General features: G+C 34.9%; 1 protein-coding gene and 1 long non-coding RNA gene across 2 annotated transcripts; both read left to right on the forward strand.

Annotated features, from left to right (window-relative positions):
• The first annotated feature begins 2,878 nt into the window (after nt 1-2,878).
• Nucleotides 2,879-4,505, forward strand: LOC104710838 (RING-box protein 1a). The gene is made up of 5 exons (XM_010427497.3): nt 2,879-3,201; nt 3,284-3,334; nt 3,416-3,475; nt 4,075-4,146; nt 4,242-4,505. The coding sequence occupies exons 1-5, from the start codon at nt 3,075-3,077 to the stop codon at nt 4,277-4,279; spliced, it is 348 nt and encodes a 115-aa protein (XP_010425799.1). The 5' UTR covers nt 2,879-3,074; the 3' UTR covers nt 4,280-4,505.
• A 1,952-nt stretch (nt 4,506-6,457) lies between these two features.
• On the forward strand, nt 6,458-7,900 carry LOC147938241 (uncharacterized). The gene is made up of 4 exons (XR_015567374.1): nt 6,458-6,727; nt 7,290-7,347; nt 7,446-7,627; nt 7,736-7,900. It is a non-coding gene; the product is annotated as an uncharacterized LOC147938241 (long non-coding RNA).
• Nucleotides 7,901-18,586: the final 10,686 nt, after the last annotated feature.

An 18,586-nucleotide genomic window follows, 5' to 3' on the forward strand; every position in this document is an offset into this window, starting at 1 on the left:
TGAGAATATATACAAAATATTTTCTTATTATTAATATGTTAGATTATAAACATTGATAAGTAGAACTTATGAAATTTACATGTTAACATTAGACCTAAGCCTTTAACCATAAACTAAATTAAACATCGATAAAATTGTAATTCAAATAGAGATAATTTATGAAAACACTAATAGTATGGATGATACAGTACATTATTCTCCGCAATTAAAGGTTCAGAATTACAACAACTTATTGAACATACTAATAAAAAGGAAATGTAAGATTACAAAATAAAATTAAAGGTAGCATATTTGGCCAGTACAACTACTAAGTTGAATCAATCTCTTCTTCTTCTGTCCCCTCATAATCCTCATCATCTGATGTCTCATAAAAACAAACTCTGAAAAAAAGGAAAACTAATGTATAAATTAAATCACATATGAAATTGATATTAAAATTATTCAATCAACATACTATGAACTTACAGTGCAGGATCTCTAGTAAATTCATCGACTTCGTCACCAAGAAAAATATATGAACATCTCATTTGAGACATTAGACAATGAGCACCTAAACAATGAAAAGTAAGGTTAGATATTATATTTAAACATTTTTTGTCTGGTTTTTTATAATAAACTTTGAACAAGAGGATAATACCTTCAAACAAAGAGCTTCTCCAAAACATTAGCATACACATTATTGGTTCACTTCCATAGGTAGGGTTCGCAACTATTCTTTCCCATTTATAAATAAATTCCAAACAGGTTTCACCTACTGCAATACACTCAATCTCCTTGCCACTTAACAGGAAAAAATGAGGAAATAAATACATATATTTATGATCCAATGATGTTTTTTAAAGTAGCGAAATAAAAGACTAATTATAAGTAATTTTTAAGATAAGTAAAATTACTTGCTCGATGTCAATAACAGTAAAAGGAAGAACATTTTTCTGACCATTATATCCACCTTCATAATCAAGAAAACTAATAAAACGACGTTCTCCTACTCTTACCACCATTCCACAAAAATCTACAAAAAAAAACTATATGGTGAAAATTAAACAACAAACTCTCAAAAATTTTAAAATTGTAAAGCATTATAGGGTTTATTAATTTACCATCACAACAGTTTCTCTCATCTGGTGTAGCATTTTGAAACTTTGTTGCATCTGTTAAATGAAAAAAATTTGCCTGAAGCCTTGGGAGGTATTGGGCTGATCCGTGTTTTGCGTGTAATCAATATTTCGAATGGATTATTGGAGTTCTTTGACGCTTGCTGGCTTTCCCTAACTTTTAACCTATAAAAAAGAAACCACTGTCCTTGTCCCAATATGTCTCTGAATTGATCGAAGTAATCTCGAGCTCGGATTTTAGCGTTGATTCTTTTACCCTACATCAAAAATGAAAAAAACAAATGACATAAATATAATTTAATAAAAACTCAATCTCTCCTATCTGATTCAATTCCTCTATGTATGCAACCATGTTTATAATTTTTTTGTTCTATTACTTGAATAGAAGAACGAAGATGAAAGATGAGTGGTAAGTGTATATAAGCTTTGGATACGATTTATTTTATAAATGTTTTTTATAACCCGAAAAATAAATGTTTGATGGGAGTGGTATCTAAAAATTCTGACTTTTTTTATTGGAATGGTAAAAATTTAGAGAATCAATTATTCTTTCTTTGGAAGTGTGTCAAATTTTTTATATTGGACTTGTAGACCTCCATGCATTGATTTAAATTTAAATATTTAATTAATTTTCCAAAGTTTTTATATTATGTATATGTATAAACAACTCAATAAGTAATGGTCAATTGTTACTATATGAATTATAGTATTTTGTAGAAAATTAAATACAAAGAAAATAAACTAAACATAAAAATGCAAAAAAAATTATAAACAATTCATATAAATTTTAACATGACATAGATAGAAACAGAAAGTCGACGACTTCATTATTTTCTTCACTGAGTGTTATAGTTCTTATATAAGTAGTAATAATCATCACTTCTCCCGTAGATCACTTCATCACTATAAACTATAGCAGGTTAGTAAAAATATATGTTCTATATACAATTATTAATCTACATAGGGATGGTTTGTTATCTCTTCTATTAATTGTCTAACCCAACAGAAAAAAAAACTAATAAACTCTCTCACGCGTTGCTTCCCTTTCCTCTTCTTCCTAACTCAAACCCAAAATATTGTTCTTCACCAAATTTTGCAGAAAAAGTGAAAAACTAATATATCTGTTCAAATTAAAATACCAAAAGCGTTTGATAAAAGAAAGCCAAAACCCGGTGGGTAGGTTAATTAAGGCGGGTTGTCGGTTTTCACCGAGTATATCCGGGTTTTCCTGGTTTGTTAACATTTGAGTTTTTGAGCAAAACCCAGATCGTCAGACTTAGCGGGTCGCGGGTTAACCGGTTCGATCGGCCGGTCCGATTTGGGTCTGAAAACGCTGTTTTTTTTCTAAACAGAACAAAGCATATTGTAAATTGAATCTTGGATCCCAAATAATAGTTTCGAGCCTCGTGTATTTATTATGCATTTGATATAATTACAATATTTTAAATTATTATTTTTAAAAAATTATAAGTTTGGATTATCTATTTTATAGTTCTAAGTGGTAGAATTAGTATTTAGGGTTTATATTGTGCTAAATTTGGAACTAAAACTTATTTGTGTTGTAATATGTGTTAGGATATTTTATTTTAAATAAGTTGAAAAATTAATATAACTAAAAATTTAGTTTTGGTATAAAATACGAATTTCTCAATAATTTTTTTTTGTAACCAATAAACTTATCGTAACAAATGTTATACTTTTCACACCAGAAAAAAACAAATGGTACTTTGCTAATTTGTTACAAAATAATTAAGTTTGAAAGATATTACAGTATCAAATTGGCCCATAACCCCAAAAAGAAATGGAAAAAATTGGGACTATTTCACCCTTTTTTCCAAATCAAAAATTTGGAAACATATAAATCCTTCTCTCGATTCTCAAATATTCAGAATTCTAGGGTTTCTGTACAAAATTTCTCAATTCCCGATCAAAGAAAGAGAAAGAGTGACAGAGAGATCAATGGCTTCCCTTGACTCCGACGTTCCTATGATCCCCGCCGGCGAAGCCTCCAGCAGCACCGTTCCTTCAAAGAAATCGAAACGCTTTGAAATTAAGAAGTGGAGCGCCGTCTCTCTTTGGGCTTGGGGTATATCAATCAACAAACCCTAATTCTTCTCATCGCTTTTTTACTTTCGTTTTTTTGATTCGCTCTTGTTTGATTTTCACAGATATCGTTGTTGACAACTGCGCTATCTGTAGGAATCACATCATGGATCTCTGTAAGCTTTTCAGATTTATAGATACTTTTGGGGTTTTGTAAATCATCTTGATGCTTAAGGGGTTTTTGTTGTGGGTTTTAGGTATTGAATGTCAAGCTAATCAGGCTAGTGCGACCAGCGAAGAATGTACTGTTGCTTGGGGTAAGTTTCAGTTCTTGTATAGTAGTTATATTCTGACTCTGTTTCAATCAAGATTTGGTTGTTGTTTTGCATCTAGTGAAACCAAAGTTGTATCCAACTCTGTATCTTTGTGTTGAGTCTGGATGTAAGTAGTTGTATAGTTGAATAGGTTTGTTAATAACAGTGACTAGTAGTCTAGAAGAGAGGCAAAATTTTGTTTCTGGCTTGACTTAGGTTAGCTTGTTTGCTTCTTTAGTTTTTCATATATGCTTCTTCTCTCATTCTCTGTTTTGTTTAATCTGATGGTTTGAGTGTTTTGAATTATTAGTTGTTTCACTCTGTTGTTGTTGCATTCCTCATGAGTAGTTATCAGTTGGTGCTTATAAGATACTAGTATTCCTCTCTTTTTCTTGTGGGTGATTGTGAGATTGTTTGGTTGTGCAAAATTAGCCGACAAGAACATTTTTGTATTCTCTGGGTTCATAGCCGTATATGTTTCTCCATTGCATGCCTGAAACTGAGACTAATAGTTTGTTTATCACATCTTTATAGTAGAACTAGCTTTTTTAATGTTTAGTATCATGGATTGGTAAACAAACTTGCCATTGTTTGACTTGTAGGGGTCTGCAACCATGCCTTTCACTTCCACTGTATCAGCAGATGGCTCAAGACCCGTCAAGTGTGTCCACTGGGTATGTTTTCTTTTTTCTAATATACAAGCTCTTCTTACTCGTCGGGTTTCTCTTCTCATTGTTTTGTTTTTTCTTCTTGCTCGGGTTTTTAACAGATAATAGCGAGTGGGAGTTCCAGAAATATGGTCATTAAACCTACAGCTCGCGTTATTGGGTTTCTTTGGTTACCGCATATAATTCTAAGACTTGCAGTTTTCTCTTGAATTCTTTTGAATCGGTTGTTATGCCTTTGACGCAGATTAAACAAATGTGTGCTTAATGAAACCTTTGTTGTTATAAGAACATCACTAACCCAAAATAAGTCTCAATTATTTTTGTTTAGTTTGCTAAGACACACTAAATATATGGTATTTGCAAAATCTCAATTTGATAAAACTAACTATATAACTATATATATATATATATATATAGTTAGTTAGTTTACCCAAGGGGTTATTACTATTTCAGAATTGTAGAAGTCTACAATTTATAGTGCTATATATATATATAATTTATTTGTTATAGTGCTGACTTTATAATTTAAGGTGCTATACATATAAATATATTTGTATATGCATTTTAATTTATTTTTTGAATTTACTATGTGTATCTTCATTCATTTTTAAAAATTCAGAATTTAAGTTGTGTTGCTACGTTGTCTTTTACAAATATTTAGATATCTTGAACTATAATAAATAATAAAAAATTTGTTTTTAGTGAATCTAACATATATATATATATATTTAAAATTTTGTCTCTTGGTCGGGGATCTCTCGAAGCTTGTCTTCAACATAGAATCCTACAAGACATCAAAAGATCTTCAACTCTTTGCAAGGCTCTCAAAGTTGTGCATCTTGTTGGAAAACTCATGTAGTCTATCTTTACCTTTCATGTATCCTTGTATTTTTAACATTCCTCTCTTGAGAATCTAGTTTTAATGAAATGTGTTTGACAATATATATATTGATGTATTAGTTGGATCGTTGTTCGCTTTAAGCAAGTCCACTCCCCAATGCTAACGATTTGGCCATCTCGAAAGAAATGAAAAAATTATTTAGTTAGTTGCTAAAAATCAGAAACAATGACTCACCTACAAAAACAATTAAGACGTGATTTATGTAAAATACAAATCAACAACCAATAAACAAATATAAAGCAGCCATTGGAAAAATAAGGGGTTGGTTTCTGACTTTGTGTTTCTAAGCTAAATGATCTATTGAGATTGTGCATTTTCGTGAAATATAACCATGGTATTTATAGAGTTTACAGGTGATGATAATAGTAGTTGTGATATCAAATCGCATAAAAAAATTGGTGAGCAAGGAAAATATCTTTGCGAATTACAATTACGAATTAATAGTAAAGAATAAGACGTGAAGATAAGGAATATGCCATTTATTATCAACTTAATTTATGTTAATTTTCTCTAGTATGTAAATTAGTCACAAATAAATTTAAATTTTAATTCGATTTTATTGTGAGAATATTAGCATTTATTATCAACTAATTTGTTATTAAGACGGAACAGCTACAAGACGGAATAGGCAGTTTCGTTTTGATAAACGATGGTTAGGGAAGGATGGTTTACTAGGAGCGGTAGAGTCAGGGTGGACACGCACGAATAATTTTCGGATACCGGCTTTCGTGGATAAGATCAGGAATTGTAGAAATTCGATTTCGTGGTGGAGAAAGAATAATGTGACGACTGGTCCTTCTCTTATATCTTCCCTTAAAATAGCGCTACAGGAGGCTAAGATGGATGATTCGATCTCTCACGAAGAAATTAGGGACGTTCAGAGAAAACTAAAAGAGGCTTATAGGGGTGAAGAAATTTATTGGCAATAGAAGAGTAGGAAGTTTTGGCTACGTGTGGGTGACAAAAATACAAAATATTTTCATGCATCGACCAAGCAGAGGAGGGTACGAAATAAGATTGTTGGACTTTTTGGTCCGGACAATGTATGGGACGATACGCCCATGGGAATGGAGAGGATTGCCTCAAAATATTTTGAGGAGCTTTTTGAAAGATCTGATGTAAGTGGTATTTCAGGGGGGTGTATTGAACTGATGATTTTAAGAGATTTTGGGATATTCTTAAATCTCCTGTTATTTAATTGATGATTTTTAAAAATCATCTAAAATCCTATGTTATTGAATGTGAAATTTATAAAAATCATTTACAATCTCTTGTTATTCAATCAATAATTTATAAATATCACTTCAAATCTACTGTTATTCAAAAAATCACAAATTTTTTTAAAAAATCTATTGAATGTGATTCTAGGTGACTTTTCTAACATTTTTAGTTCAAAAATATGTCTTACAAAATCCCACCTTTAAAGGTGAAACTTTAAAATATTTGTTTTAAAGGCGAAACTTTAAAATATTTGTTTAACAAAAAAACTTCTTCGATCTACCAAAAAAAAAAGACTTCTTCGACATTTTTTTTTTGCAAACTCTCTCTCTCTTTCTCTCTTTCTCTCTTCTCTCTACTCTCTTTACTCTGGAAAAATACTTTGGTAAAATAAATGCTTGAAGGTAGAGCAGAAAAATTCTTTGACAAAAACGCAGCTTGGCCTATGTATTGAAAAACCAGACACGGGTAAACAACACAACAAAACGCAAACTGCATAGAACCATGAGATTGCAAAATGTTATTGTTTCTTCATCATCTTCAGTAGCCAACAATAATAAAAACTGTAACCAGATTCTAATACTGTATCATATTTTCTAATTCCTTAGGTCAAGAATAAGTCGTTAATATAATAACTTGCTTACGGATTCTTCTAGCAACAAAAAAGAACTGCAATAAAAGTTTCTGTAGAAGTCTCTGCTGCATGATTTAAAGAACCAAATTAGCTGCTTCATATACCCTTATAGATGTAGCTGTAAATTGGCCTAGTTCAGCAAAGATAGCCTTCGTTCCTGAAGTTAGAAAAATTGCCGAGATGAGACATAACATAGCATTAACACTTGATGGGTCTATTTTCAGAACATAAATGAACATATTACCTGTGATGCATAAATGAATGCCTCCAAGGGACAGCCATCCATCTATTCCTGTGTCTCTGCTTTGTTCCTTTTGCCTGAATTGAAAAGCTCTATGCTTTCTTGAAAAGCTATGATTAGTCATTGCTTATTGCTTATTGTGTTTGGTGATTCAGTTAATGTGGGAAGGACTTGGGCTAGGAGGTGGTGAAATTGTTTCTTAACATTAACCAGGTAAATTTGTTTTCTTTTTGCTTTTATCACTTTCACAAGCTCGTAAAACAGAGCACCAAAATTGTTCCTCGTACCCAATCCTTCTCTCTCTGCAACAGGTCCACTACACACACTGAAAATAGCACCATTTGTCCCCGCCAAAAAACAAGAACTGCTTCTTACAACTAAACTACTCTTCTCCTCCTCCTCCTCCTCTATGTTCTGGTTCACACATCACCACACAGAGAGTTAAAAGATGAACAGCTCCTCGAAGGTTATTATGGCAGCTACAATGGTCATGGTAGTAAGCTTAGTCATGGTTTTAAGCATAGTGAATGTGGTTTTAATCTTTTTACGAACCTCACTTTTTGGTTAACAGTAACAGCTCTTTATTTTTCCCAAAATGCAGCTATATAATTTGTGTTGCAGTCACTCCACCAGCAATTGGAAAAAATGCAAATTCAATGTTTATTTTTCTTCTTAATCAAAGTATGAGTTTGCCAAAAAAAAAAAAATCAAAGTATGAAAGAAGCTTACTGGATTTATATTTAATCAACGACATTTGATTATGTCAGTTGCTTTTTTCTTCTTTTTAAATATCAAAATCACCTGAAATTCAATAATCAACTCTCAACAAATCTCAAAACCCAAATCCCACCAAATCCTAAAATCTCAAATTTAATAACAAAATCTCCTAAAATTACACTCAAATCTCTCAAAAATCTAAAATATTAAAATCTCAGTAAATCTCCTAAAATAACAAATACAATACACCCCCCTCAGATATACTTCAGGAGATTTCACCTATCATTACGGATAGTATGAACCGAAGTTTAACTAGGGAAATTACGGAGTCGGAGGTTCGGAAGGCATTATTTGCTATGCACTTAGAGAAGTCTCCAGGTCCTGATGGTATGACGGCCTTATTCTTCCAACGATTCTGGTCCTCTTTAAAAGGGGATTTGGTGACCTTGGTTAAAGAAATTTTCCGAACGGGCGGTTTTGACCCTCGTCTTAATGAGACTAATATTTGTCTCATCCATAAGGTGGATCGGCCGCAACGTATGACAGAATTTCGGCCGATTAGTCTATGTAATGTGAGTTATAAGATTATTTCAAAAGTGTTATGTTTTAGGCTTAAGCGGTCTTTACCGTCACTGGTTCCAGAGACACAATCGGCTTTTATTGCAGGGCGATTGATTACGGATAATATTTTAGTTGCCCAGGAAATGTTCCATGGGTTAAATACTAATCAACGATGTAAATCAGATTTTCTGGCATTCAAAACGGATATGAGCAAAGCGTACGACCGTGTTGAATAGGATTTTCTGGAAGCGGTTATGATTAAACTAGGATTTGATAGACGGTGGATTACTTGGATTATGTGGTGTGTTTCTTCGGTATCGTATCAAGTACTTTTAAATGGTCAACCTCGGGGTTCCATTTTACCGAAGAGGGGATTACGTCATGGTGATCCTCTTTCTCCCTATTTTTTTATTCTCTGTACAGAGGTCCTAATAGCGAATATTAAAAAGGCTGAACGTGAAAAGAAGATTACCGGCATATTGATTGCTCGAGATTGTCTGTCGGTCTCGCATTTATTGTTTGCTGATGATAGTCTATTCTTTTGTAAGGCAGAGGAGTCTGAGTGTAAAGTGGTAATGGATATTATAGGTAATTATGGAAAGGCATCGGGACAAGATGTTAATTTAGGGAAATCTTCTATCATGTTTGGCAAGAAAGTTCCGCCGGATGTAAGATATCGGATTAAAACAGTAATTGGAATTTCCAGTGCGGGAGGTATGAATTCTTATTTGGGAATACCTGAAAACCTTCGGGGCTCGAGGACTAACGTTTTCAGTTATGTTAATGATCGCCTGGATGAGAGAGTTAACGGTTGGTCGGCGAAGACCTTATCGAAAGGGGTTAAAAAAATTATGATCAAGTCGGTGGCGTTAGCTCTTCCAACTCATGTTATGTCGTGCTTTAAATTGCCACAGGCGTTGACAACCAAACTTACGGGTGCCATATCGAACTTCTGGTGGAAGTCTAATGATAAGGCTAGAAGCCTGCATTGGGTAGCTTGGGATAAAATGTGTGAGGACAAATGTGATGGGGGTTTGGGTTTTTGCGCATTGGAAGAATTTAATGATGCAATGTTGGCTAAGCAGTATTGGAGGTTGATTCATTACCCGAACTCTTTAATGGCTCGGGTGATGCGTGGTAGATATTTCCGGAGAAAACATCCTTTCCGGGCAACTAAACCATATTCTCCATCTTTTGCGTGGAGGAGTATTTTCTCCGTTAAGGGACTAGTGGAACGAGGGGCACGGTGGATAGTAGGCTCGGGGCGTGACATTTCGGTATGGAGGGATCCTTGGATACCCGATCACCAGCCAAGACCAGCGAATGGTAGGGGGAGAGTTCTACATCCTAATTTGAAGGTCAATCATTTAATTAATCCCCTTACGATGGATTGGCACTTGCCCATTCTAGAGGAGTATATGGATCCAGTGGATATCCCGCTTATACAGAGTTTGGCGGTTAGTAAGTCATTTCGTTCGGATAGACTGATTTGGCATTATACTAAGTCTGGTAAGTATTCCGTGAGGACTGGTTATAGGCTAGCACGAGAATTACAAAAGGAAGCCGAATTCGGGCCATCGTGCACTGTTTTACGAGCACAAGCTTGGAAACTTGAGGTCCCCTCAAAGGTTCAACATTTCTTCTGGCAGGTGGCCTCTGGTTGTCTTCCTGTAAAGGAACGGATCGCTTATAGGGGCGTACGGTGCGATGTTATGTGTCAACGGTGTGGCTCTGCGGTGGAGTCTATTAATCACGCTCTTTTTGTGTGTGAACGTTCCCGTTTGGTTTGGGAGCTATCGCCGATGCATCTTTCTTCGACAGGCTTTCCCTATGGATGAGTGTATTCAAATTTAGATTTCTTATATTCCAAGGCCTTGTCGAGTTCCGGGGGTTTGGGTATTGGATATTTGTTGCCCTGGATATTGTGGACAATTTGGAAAGATAGGAATAAAAAAGTTTTTCAAGGAAATGAGGTTGAGCCAATTGATATTATAAATCAGGCGTCAACCGATAAACTTTTGTGGGAGGAGGCTAAGTCCTCTTCGGGGAACTTAATGACTCCCCAGCCGGTTCCGGAGGAAAGGGTTGGTTCTGTTCGGTGTCAGATTGATGGGTCATGGAAAGGATCCGACCCTTTAGAGGGCTTGGGTTGGTGGTATGGGACTAATGAGGATAAGACGCTACTTTTGGGAGCTCGCAGTCTTCGTCGTAGTCCCTCTTCCCTTCACTCGGAGCTTAATGCCTTGGTATGGGAGATGGAGTCTCTTCCGGCGATGGGGATTGATTGTCAGAATTTTGAGTCAAACAGCGCTGAACTGTGGCGATGGTGCAGGATCCGGACGACTGGCCAGCATTTTCGCACTTATTGGAAGACTTCCATTCCCTCAGATCATCTTACTCCTCATTCACTCTGACAAAGATTCCGCGAACGTCAAACGTCCGAGCAAACTGTCTTGCTCGCTCTTCGAGACCTTTAGCTTCTGAATCTTCTTTTGTAAATTCTCTTCCTCAAGATTGGGCAACTAATCTTGGAGTCACTTTTTAATTTATTTTAATGTAAGGTTTAAAAAAAAAAAAAAATTATTATCCTAGAACCAATATCTGTTTGTGTCAAACATAATATGTAACTTAAGCTTTTATTTATTTATTCAAAGCTGCATTTTTTCGTGTAAAAAATATGTTAACCCGTGAAATTTTTGAATGTGTAAGAGGTTTTCTGGTAGATAAAATATTGATAAAATGTTACTATTTATTGCAATATGTCTTTTGTGTGGTTTAAAAATCAAATTCATATCTTCTTATGTTTTATTTTGTAATCATAACAATTTTGCATGTTTCTTATGTAACTATAACAACATATACTAAATTACTCGGTAGTTTAATTATTCAATTTTATTATATGTTAGTAACAATGAAATTCTCAACTAAATTTTTCTGAAGATAATCTAATTTATTGATTTAATATTTTTGATTCTATTTAAATCTTTTGAGCTAGTCAATTTGTTAATATTTTCTATAAATGGCGAATTATTACCAAAAAAGCCATTATGAAAAAATTAATGAAATTCCAAAATTAACGTATTCGTGTAAGAATACATTTCACCTGTGAAATATGTAAACATGGTAAAAGAAAATATTTATAAAATGTTACATTTTATGGCAATATATATTTTTGTGTGTTTTAAAAATCAAATTTATATTTATGGTTTGTCGAGTAACTATAACAATTTTGCATTATCTAATAATCACTCATTTTAAATATATTATGATTTTTTAGGTACTAAGTTTTTTTATAATGATAAGGGTTATTGTCTCATTCATTTTTAATAGCACATAAATGAATATATAATTAGAACGTATATTCCTATTCGGTTATCAATATTTCCATTTTTTAATAAATAATCACACTAAATGTTGAGATTAATTAGTTTACATACTTAGATATATATAAATAATCACACATCATGATATCCCCTAATTTGTTGTCATTTATTTATGAATATATATAAATCTATATTTATTGGGAATTAAGTTTCTTTTAGTGAGTGAGAGATATTTCAAGGGTATTATACTTCTTTTTATAATCCATTTTAATAACTATTGAAAGTTTGTTGTTTAAATTATTATGGTAATAATACTAACATATAACATTTTGTTTTTATATGATTATGTTAATAAGTTATATGTTTAATAAGTGATATGTTCTTTATTTTTATTAACTTTATATTAACTGATATATTTTATAGCCTTTCTAGAATATTTTACTAATATTGATTTTAAAAATTTAATATTTATATTAATTTTAAGAAATCGATATAATTTTGATTTGTATATTTGTAAGTAAAATTTAGTGAAATTTTGCTTTACTATTAAATTTGTGTGAGAAATGATGATATATCTAATTATTATTCAGTTAAGTGATTTTAAAATAAATACAATGGAATAGAATTGTAATTAATTAGAAAAGTTAAGGGTATTTTGCTAAAACGTGTCCTAAGCTCTCTGGCGGCAACACATCAGCTTTTTCTCAAATATGTTTCTCTATTAATATATAAGGGATAATTGTATTTTGATTGTTATTTAAATTAAAATATTTTATGTGCTTTAGTAATAGACAATCCATAAAAATTATATAATCATATTTGTGTAAATTCTAACCCGCTCCATCACATGACTCGGGAGAATTTAAATTTCTTTTCACAAATTAAACTGTTTAGAATATTTTATTTTTTTTGCTTTAAAATAATATAATTATGGAATAATAATTAATTGGGAGAGTTACTATAATATTGCATAAAAGCTTCCTTATTACAAAAGTAACACACAATTTTTTGTAATCATTAGAATAAACTCTGTACCTATACTACCCCTGAAACTAGTGTTGGGAAAAAACATAATTACGGCTAATGCCATTAGAAAAAAAAACATTGGAAACTGGGACTAAGTCTACCGAGCCTTTGATGGTAGATTTATATAGGTGGACTGATTAAAGGTGTACGTCAGATATTTTTGGTACACTTAGTTGTAGTGCTGGTACACTTAACCGTCGACGTAGATGGTACACTTAGTTGTAGTGTTGGTACACTTATCGGTCGACGTATATGAAATCGATTCGTTAGATTAAGTTGGTAGAGGAATTTTCCTTTGATGATAGACTTATGTTTTTAGTGCGTGTAGCGGCAAACGTAAAAGGGTGGGAAGATATTTATGGTAGACTAGTGGGCTGTTGCGACAGATTTATGCGACAGCCTTCTCTCGTTACAGATATTTTTGGTATATTTTGTTTGTTTTTTGAAATAGTTTTCGTAGTGTTGTGGTAGGCTTCTTGTCCGTGGTAGATTTAGTAAGCAAGATTGACAGATGTAAAGTCTTACCAAAATAACACGAATTTGTTTGAGCTGGCAAAGACAGTCTAGCGTTGTGATAGACTTATTGGAGGAAGATCTAAACATGTTTGCTGTTCTTCCCTAAATATTTTCTCTGGGTGCATCCATGGAAGAGCAAGATATCGTTTTGGCGTGTGGGGGGTGGAGGGTAGACAAAAAGCGATGGTTGTTTGATGTTGATACCAGCAAAGGGTGCAGGATTATAGTTGCCGATAAAAAAACGAAGTTTGAAGACTTTACTGCTATGGTGTTCGATGACTTTGGTTTCTGTAAAGTAACTTCCGACATAAAGTTGAGCTATATGATAGATAGATATAAAAAAGCGGATGTGATATGCCACCGGTGTTTGTTTCGAATGGTCGGCAGTTTCAAACTTTCTCAAACAAAGAAGGGGTGAACTCATCCGGCTATGCGTTGAGATTATTGATAAATCTGGTGAAACCTTGTTCGAGGAAGTTAAGCCGAAAACACCAGAACCAACACCCAAGACCCCTGAAGTCGTTGTAGATGATTTCGTAGGCGTGGCAGAGGAAATGGGACAGAAAGATAAAGAGTACGAGAGTCGGAAGGTAGACGGTGAAGATAATGTAGGAAAGGATGTAGATGAAGATGAAGCAGATGACGAGGAGAACAGTAGATTTGATTACTATGACGACAGCGATGGTGGAAGTTCAGGGGATGAAGACTATCTCCTTTACTCCAACTTAGCCCCGGATGGACCAGAGGAATCATTGGACAACGGACCTGGGGGTGGGTTTTGTATAGAGGAAAAGGTGTGTAACAAAGAGTCAAATATCCGTACCCGCAAGACTAACACTGCAGCTGAAGCAATTGAGAAGGAGGTTTCGCAAAATAGAAAATGGAGGTGGTGATATTGCTGTGGGGGATAAGTTTGATAGCAAAGAAACGTTGGTGGCAAGGTTGAGGGTGCTGAGTGTATTAGATAAATATGATTACAATGTTCGATATTCAACGCCCAGTTTGTTAATCGTTGAGTGTTGGATAAATTGTTGTAAATGGAGAATACGGGCTTCAACCATGGGTGATTCGCCGGTGTTTCATATTCGCTTATATTGTCGTGAACATACTTGCTCTGTTACGGAATGATTTGGCCGTAGCCGTAATGCTAAACCACCAATCCTAGCTCAATTATACAAGGATTATATTGGTGGTGTGGGAGGTTCTGTTGTGCCAAATCTTGTTGGGGAAGGGCTCAACCTACGATATGGTGTACAGGTGGGCTACTGAAATACTCTAAATCCAGTCTTTTTAACATGTTTGTTTTTTGGTTGGCTTTGTGTATGTGATGGTATATAGGGTGTAAACGGACAAATTTCTTATGTTGCTAGGGGGCTTTTTGTACGTGAAGACGTAGTGGAAACAATAACAAACAGATCGTAGCTTTAGTTTGTTGTTTTTCTCAGAAATTAGTTGATTCTATGGCCTGCACTGCACATATATATAATTCGACCTAGTTGATATTGTTGAGTGCTGATGTCTTTTACTGACCATTTTCATATAATAGCTTGGCTACTGGAAGGCACATCGTACACTTATAAAGGCGCGGGAGTATGTTAGGGGTACACCTGAAAGTGGATACGCTGAATTACCTGCATATTTATACAGGCTGAGGTCCTTTAATCCGGGGACCCTTACTAGACTGGTCGTTGATGCAGAAGACAGATTCAAGTATGTTTTCATTGCGCTTGCTGGATGCATTAAGGGTTTCAGGTATATACGGAAAGTTGTAGTTGTAGATGGAACTTTTTTGATAGGTGAATTCAAAGGGACTCTTCTGATAGCGACAACACAAGATGGGAATTTTAATATTTTCCCTCTAGCGTATGCGGTTGTTGATACAGAGAACGACGTGTCGTGGGAATGGTTCTTTACGCAATTAAGTAGTGTAATTCCTGATGATGAAGAGCTTGCACTGATATCTGACCGGCATAAATCTATTGGTAAAGCTATCGCTAAAGTGTACCCCCTGGCAAGTCGAGGAATCTGCGCGTATCATCTTCACAAGAATATTATCCTGAGATTTAGTGGGAGTGAAACATTCCGGCTGGTAAAAAAAGCAGCTGCAGCGTACCGTGTAGTTGATTTCGAAGAAATCTTCCAGCAAATTCAAGAAGCGAATCAGCAACTGCATGCTTACTTGGTGCGTGCAGATGTATCCAAGTGGAGCAGGGCGCACTTTCCTGGTGATAGGTACAACTTCACCACGAGCAACATTGCAGAATCGTTAAACAAAGTATTGAATCCTGCGAAAGCCTATCCCATTGTAGAGTTATTAGAAGCTGTTCAGAATATGTTGACACGTTGGTTTGCTACAAGGAGAAAACAAGCTGCCGCAATGCCATCTTTACTCACCAAAGGAGTGGAGAACCTGTTACAAGTATGAGATTCATTAACATATCCACCGATATATATGTTAACGAAAGGCCTGGAAAATGATAGTGGGTATGTTGTGTTGCTTTGGTTATATGAACTTACGCTTTCATTTACTTATAGGCATGTATTGAACATTCAAGGCGTCTAAAGGTTCAAGAAATTGATGAAGATCGATTTCAAGTAAGTGGTGGTACCTCAACGCATGTTGTCAATCTGAGGTATAAGAGGTGTTCATGTAGGCGTTTTGATCTAGAGAGGATGTCATGCGTATATGCTATCGCAGCCGAATATACGGCCAACCAATCAGTTATAAAACAGTTCCATCCATACTTCCACAGAGACAGCCTCTGCAGTGGGTATGCGGAGGCGATAATGCTGATAGATACATCTTGCATCGTCCCTACTAATATTACACCGTCCAGATGTAAACCGCCTTTTGTTAAGAATCCTCCAGGAAGGCCAAGGTTGAGGTTGGAGACGAAGCGGCCCGCAAACAGCATGCCTGTTCTCAGTGTCAACAGGTTGGCCACAACCGTACAACATGTCCAGCTAATACGTAACTGCATGCGAGACAATAGACGAGTTATCTTTTCATGGAGGATAATACTCTTTTTTTCCTAAGTGCCACCATAGCTTTTCTTAACATGTTTATGATGGACCATTTTAATTTGTAAGTCCACCTTTTTGTTTAACTATAATTGTTGTCGAAATTGGTTTCGACTGCCCTAGTTGAGCCTCATACTCGTGTGGGCTTTTTAGAAATGTCAAGTAAACGGTTTACTGTTTGAATAAGATACTTACAAAAGCGAAATATATCTGTTTGTGTATTTTATGTGGTTCATTAGAGAGGACATAATGCGATGGAAGAATAGTGTTGCAAATGTGTCAACGGACCAAAGAAGTATGATTCCTTCATCCGTTTTTTTTATGAACGGTTGACATGTAAACTTATCGTAAATAACTATTGTTTTGTCCGTACATATATTATGGAGTAGCAAATTTTAGATTTTGTTGACAAAATACAACCATAAATTATTCGGAATCAGCGTACCATTCGGTTTATTCAAAAGTACAAACACACACACCAGGAAAAAAAAACAAAAAAATAGTTTATAAATTGCATAGTTCGTAAATGGTTCTTTCAATATAAGTAACTCCCTGAACTCTCCCTTTCGCTAACCTAGTTCCTTTTTTCTTAAGGTCCTGCATTCTCCCCAACGTGCTCCATTATATGTTCTATATAGTAACGTCCAGCAAATTCAGATCTGCGGTAATATAGAAAGTGTATTAACGTATTTGACAGTAGCAACATATACAAAATTATGGTTTTTAATAGGAAAACAAACAGCTTACATCGCCTTGTGATGTTCCATTCCCTCGAAATCTGGTTTTATATAGATTTGCGAAGAGGAAGCTGTGTTGATGAGACATGGAGCACCTTCAGAACATTTACAAAGTTAGATGTATATGGTTTCACAAGGCTAGTTTCGTTATCTGATCTATCAAATCGAACGTACCCTCGTAGCTTCCAACCTTCCAGAACCGCAAAATACAAAAGACGGGTTCGGATGTAAAAGTTAGATGACACCCGTGTGCTTCCCAAGCATTTATGAAGCGAGCAGCATAGTCATCTAGGGCACGACACTTGAGGGTTTCATTCCTGCGATTTTCTCATGTTAATATAGAACGGGAATAGGAAAAACCTTTATATTAAAATGTATTAGCACAAATCTCCTTTACCTCCCATTCAGTAGGGTGAGGACAACTTCATTGGCCGCATTTGCCCCCTCGAGCAATCTTCTGTCTTCCACTCCAACTACACACCCACAAACATCTGATTCGGGGTAGACACATACTTTAAACGTTACGACCTATGTATCTTGATATGAAATTGTCTACTAACCTACTTATTTAGTATCAGGCCTAAAAACTAGTAATGTGCACAAATATATCATTTAGTTAAAGCAATCGTTTTTAACGTTGTTCCAAACGATTTGTGTAATTGAAAATTGAAGATAAGCGTACCGAATGATATGGGATGGGTAATTCTCCCTCGAGATATATCACCCAAATCCTCGAAACGGAAGTAGTGTTTTTGATTCACCGGTTCGAGCAGACCCATCGTCGAATCATCAGTAAATTTGATTTGGAAAGGATGATGTGTATTCCTTTCCTTAAGCGTTGGCTGGATGACCTTGAAAGTCCTAATTTCATATCAATCACCATCATAGATATACTTCCTCATTTTCTTGTAGGTCCCTGGCAAAAACGCCACCTCGATTGTGTCACCCTATAAATTGCATATCAATCGTGTATAAGACCACTGCGTTGGTTAACAACTTCGTGCAAATATTTTACAAAGTAAAGTGGACTAACCCGTGTATCAGCAAGGAGCAGAACCCGCTTTTGAAAGAACTCAGTAACATACCACGAATTCAAGACCTTCGCTTGGATAATCCAATTCATTCTTCCTAGTCTAAGATCAGCGATGGCATCAACCCTAAATTTTATAGTTTTTTCTGATAATTTCTTGTTACTCGTTTCTACCCTGGTTTTGGAAAGGATACAGAATGATGCTATTTAAATAAAACAAAACGTCGCCACTGGTAGTTGCGTCTTTCTACCGACTCCCCCTCTCTCATCCTCTAATAAGCGCGACTCTTCGCTTTCTTTGTTTTTCTTCGGGTGTATATTTCAAATTTTCTTAATTACGGGTCGATCGATCAGATTACATATGTTATATTACATCAATAACGTTATGTAATTAAATGTAACATGTATTGGATACGTTATTATATTGTAAATGCAATCTTGTGTTGGACGCTAGTTAATCGTTATGTACTGTATATGTACACGTACACTGACAAGTTACAATCTTGTGTACGTTCAGTCAT

The sequence above is a fragment of the Camelina sativa genome, chromosome 9, assembly GCF_030686135.1.
Source record: "Camelina sativa cultivar CO46 ecotype springtype chromosome 9, ASM3068613v1".
NCBI lineage: Eukaryota > Viridiplantae > Streptophyta > Magnoliopsida > Brassicales > Brassicaceae > Camelina > Camelina sativa.

Bases quoted from the DNA above. Each gene is read 5' to 3' on its own strand.
- LOC104710838 (XM_010427497.3), top strand. From the start codon at position 3,075: ATGGCTTCCCTTGACTCCGACGTTCCTATGATCCCCGCCGGCGAAGCC. The intron at 3,202-3,283 runs GTATATCAATCA...TGATTTTCACAG, and splicing joins CGTCTCTCTTTGGGCTTGGG to ATATCGTTGTTGACAACTGC. The intron at 3,476-4,074 runs GTAAGTTTCAGT...TTTGACTTGTAG, and splicing joins AGAATGTACTGTTGCTTGGG to GGGTCTGCAACCATGCCTTT.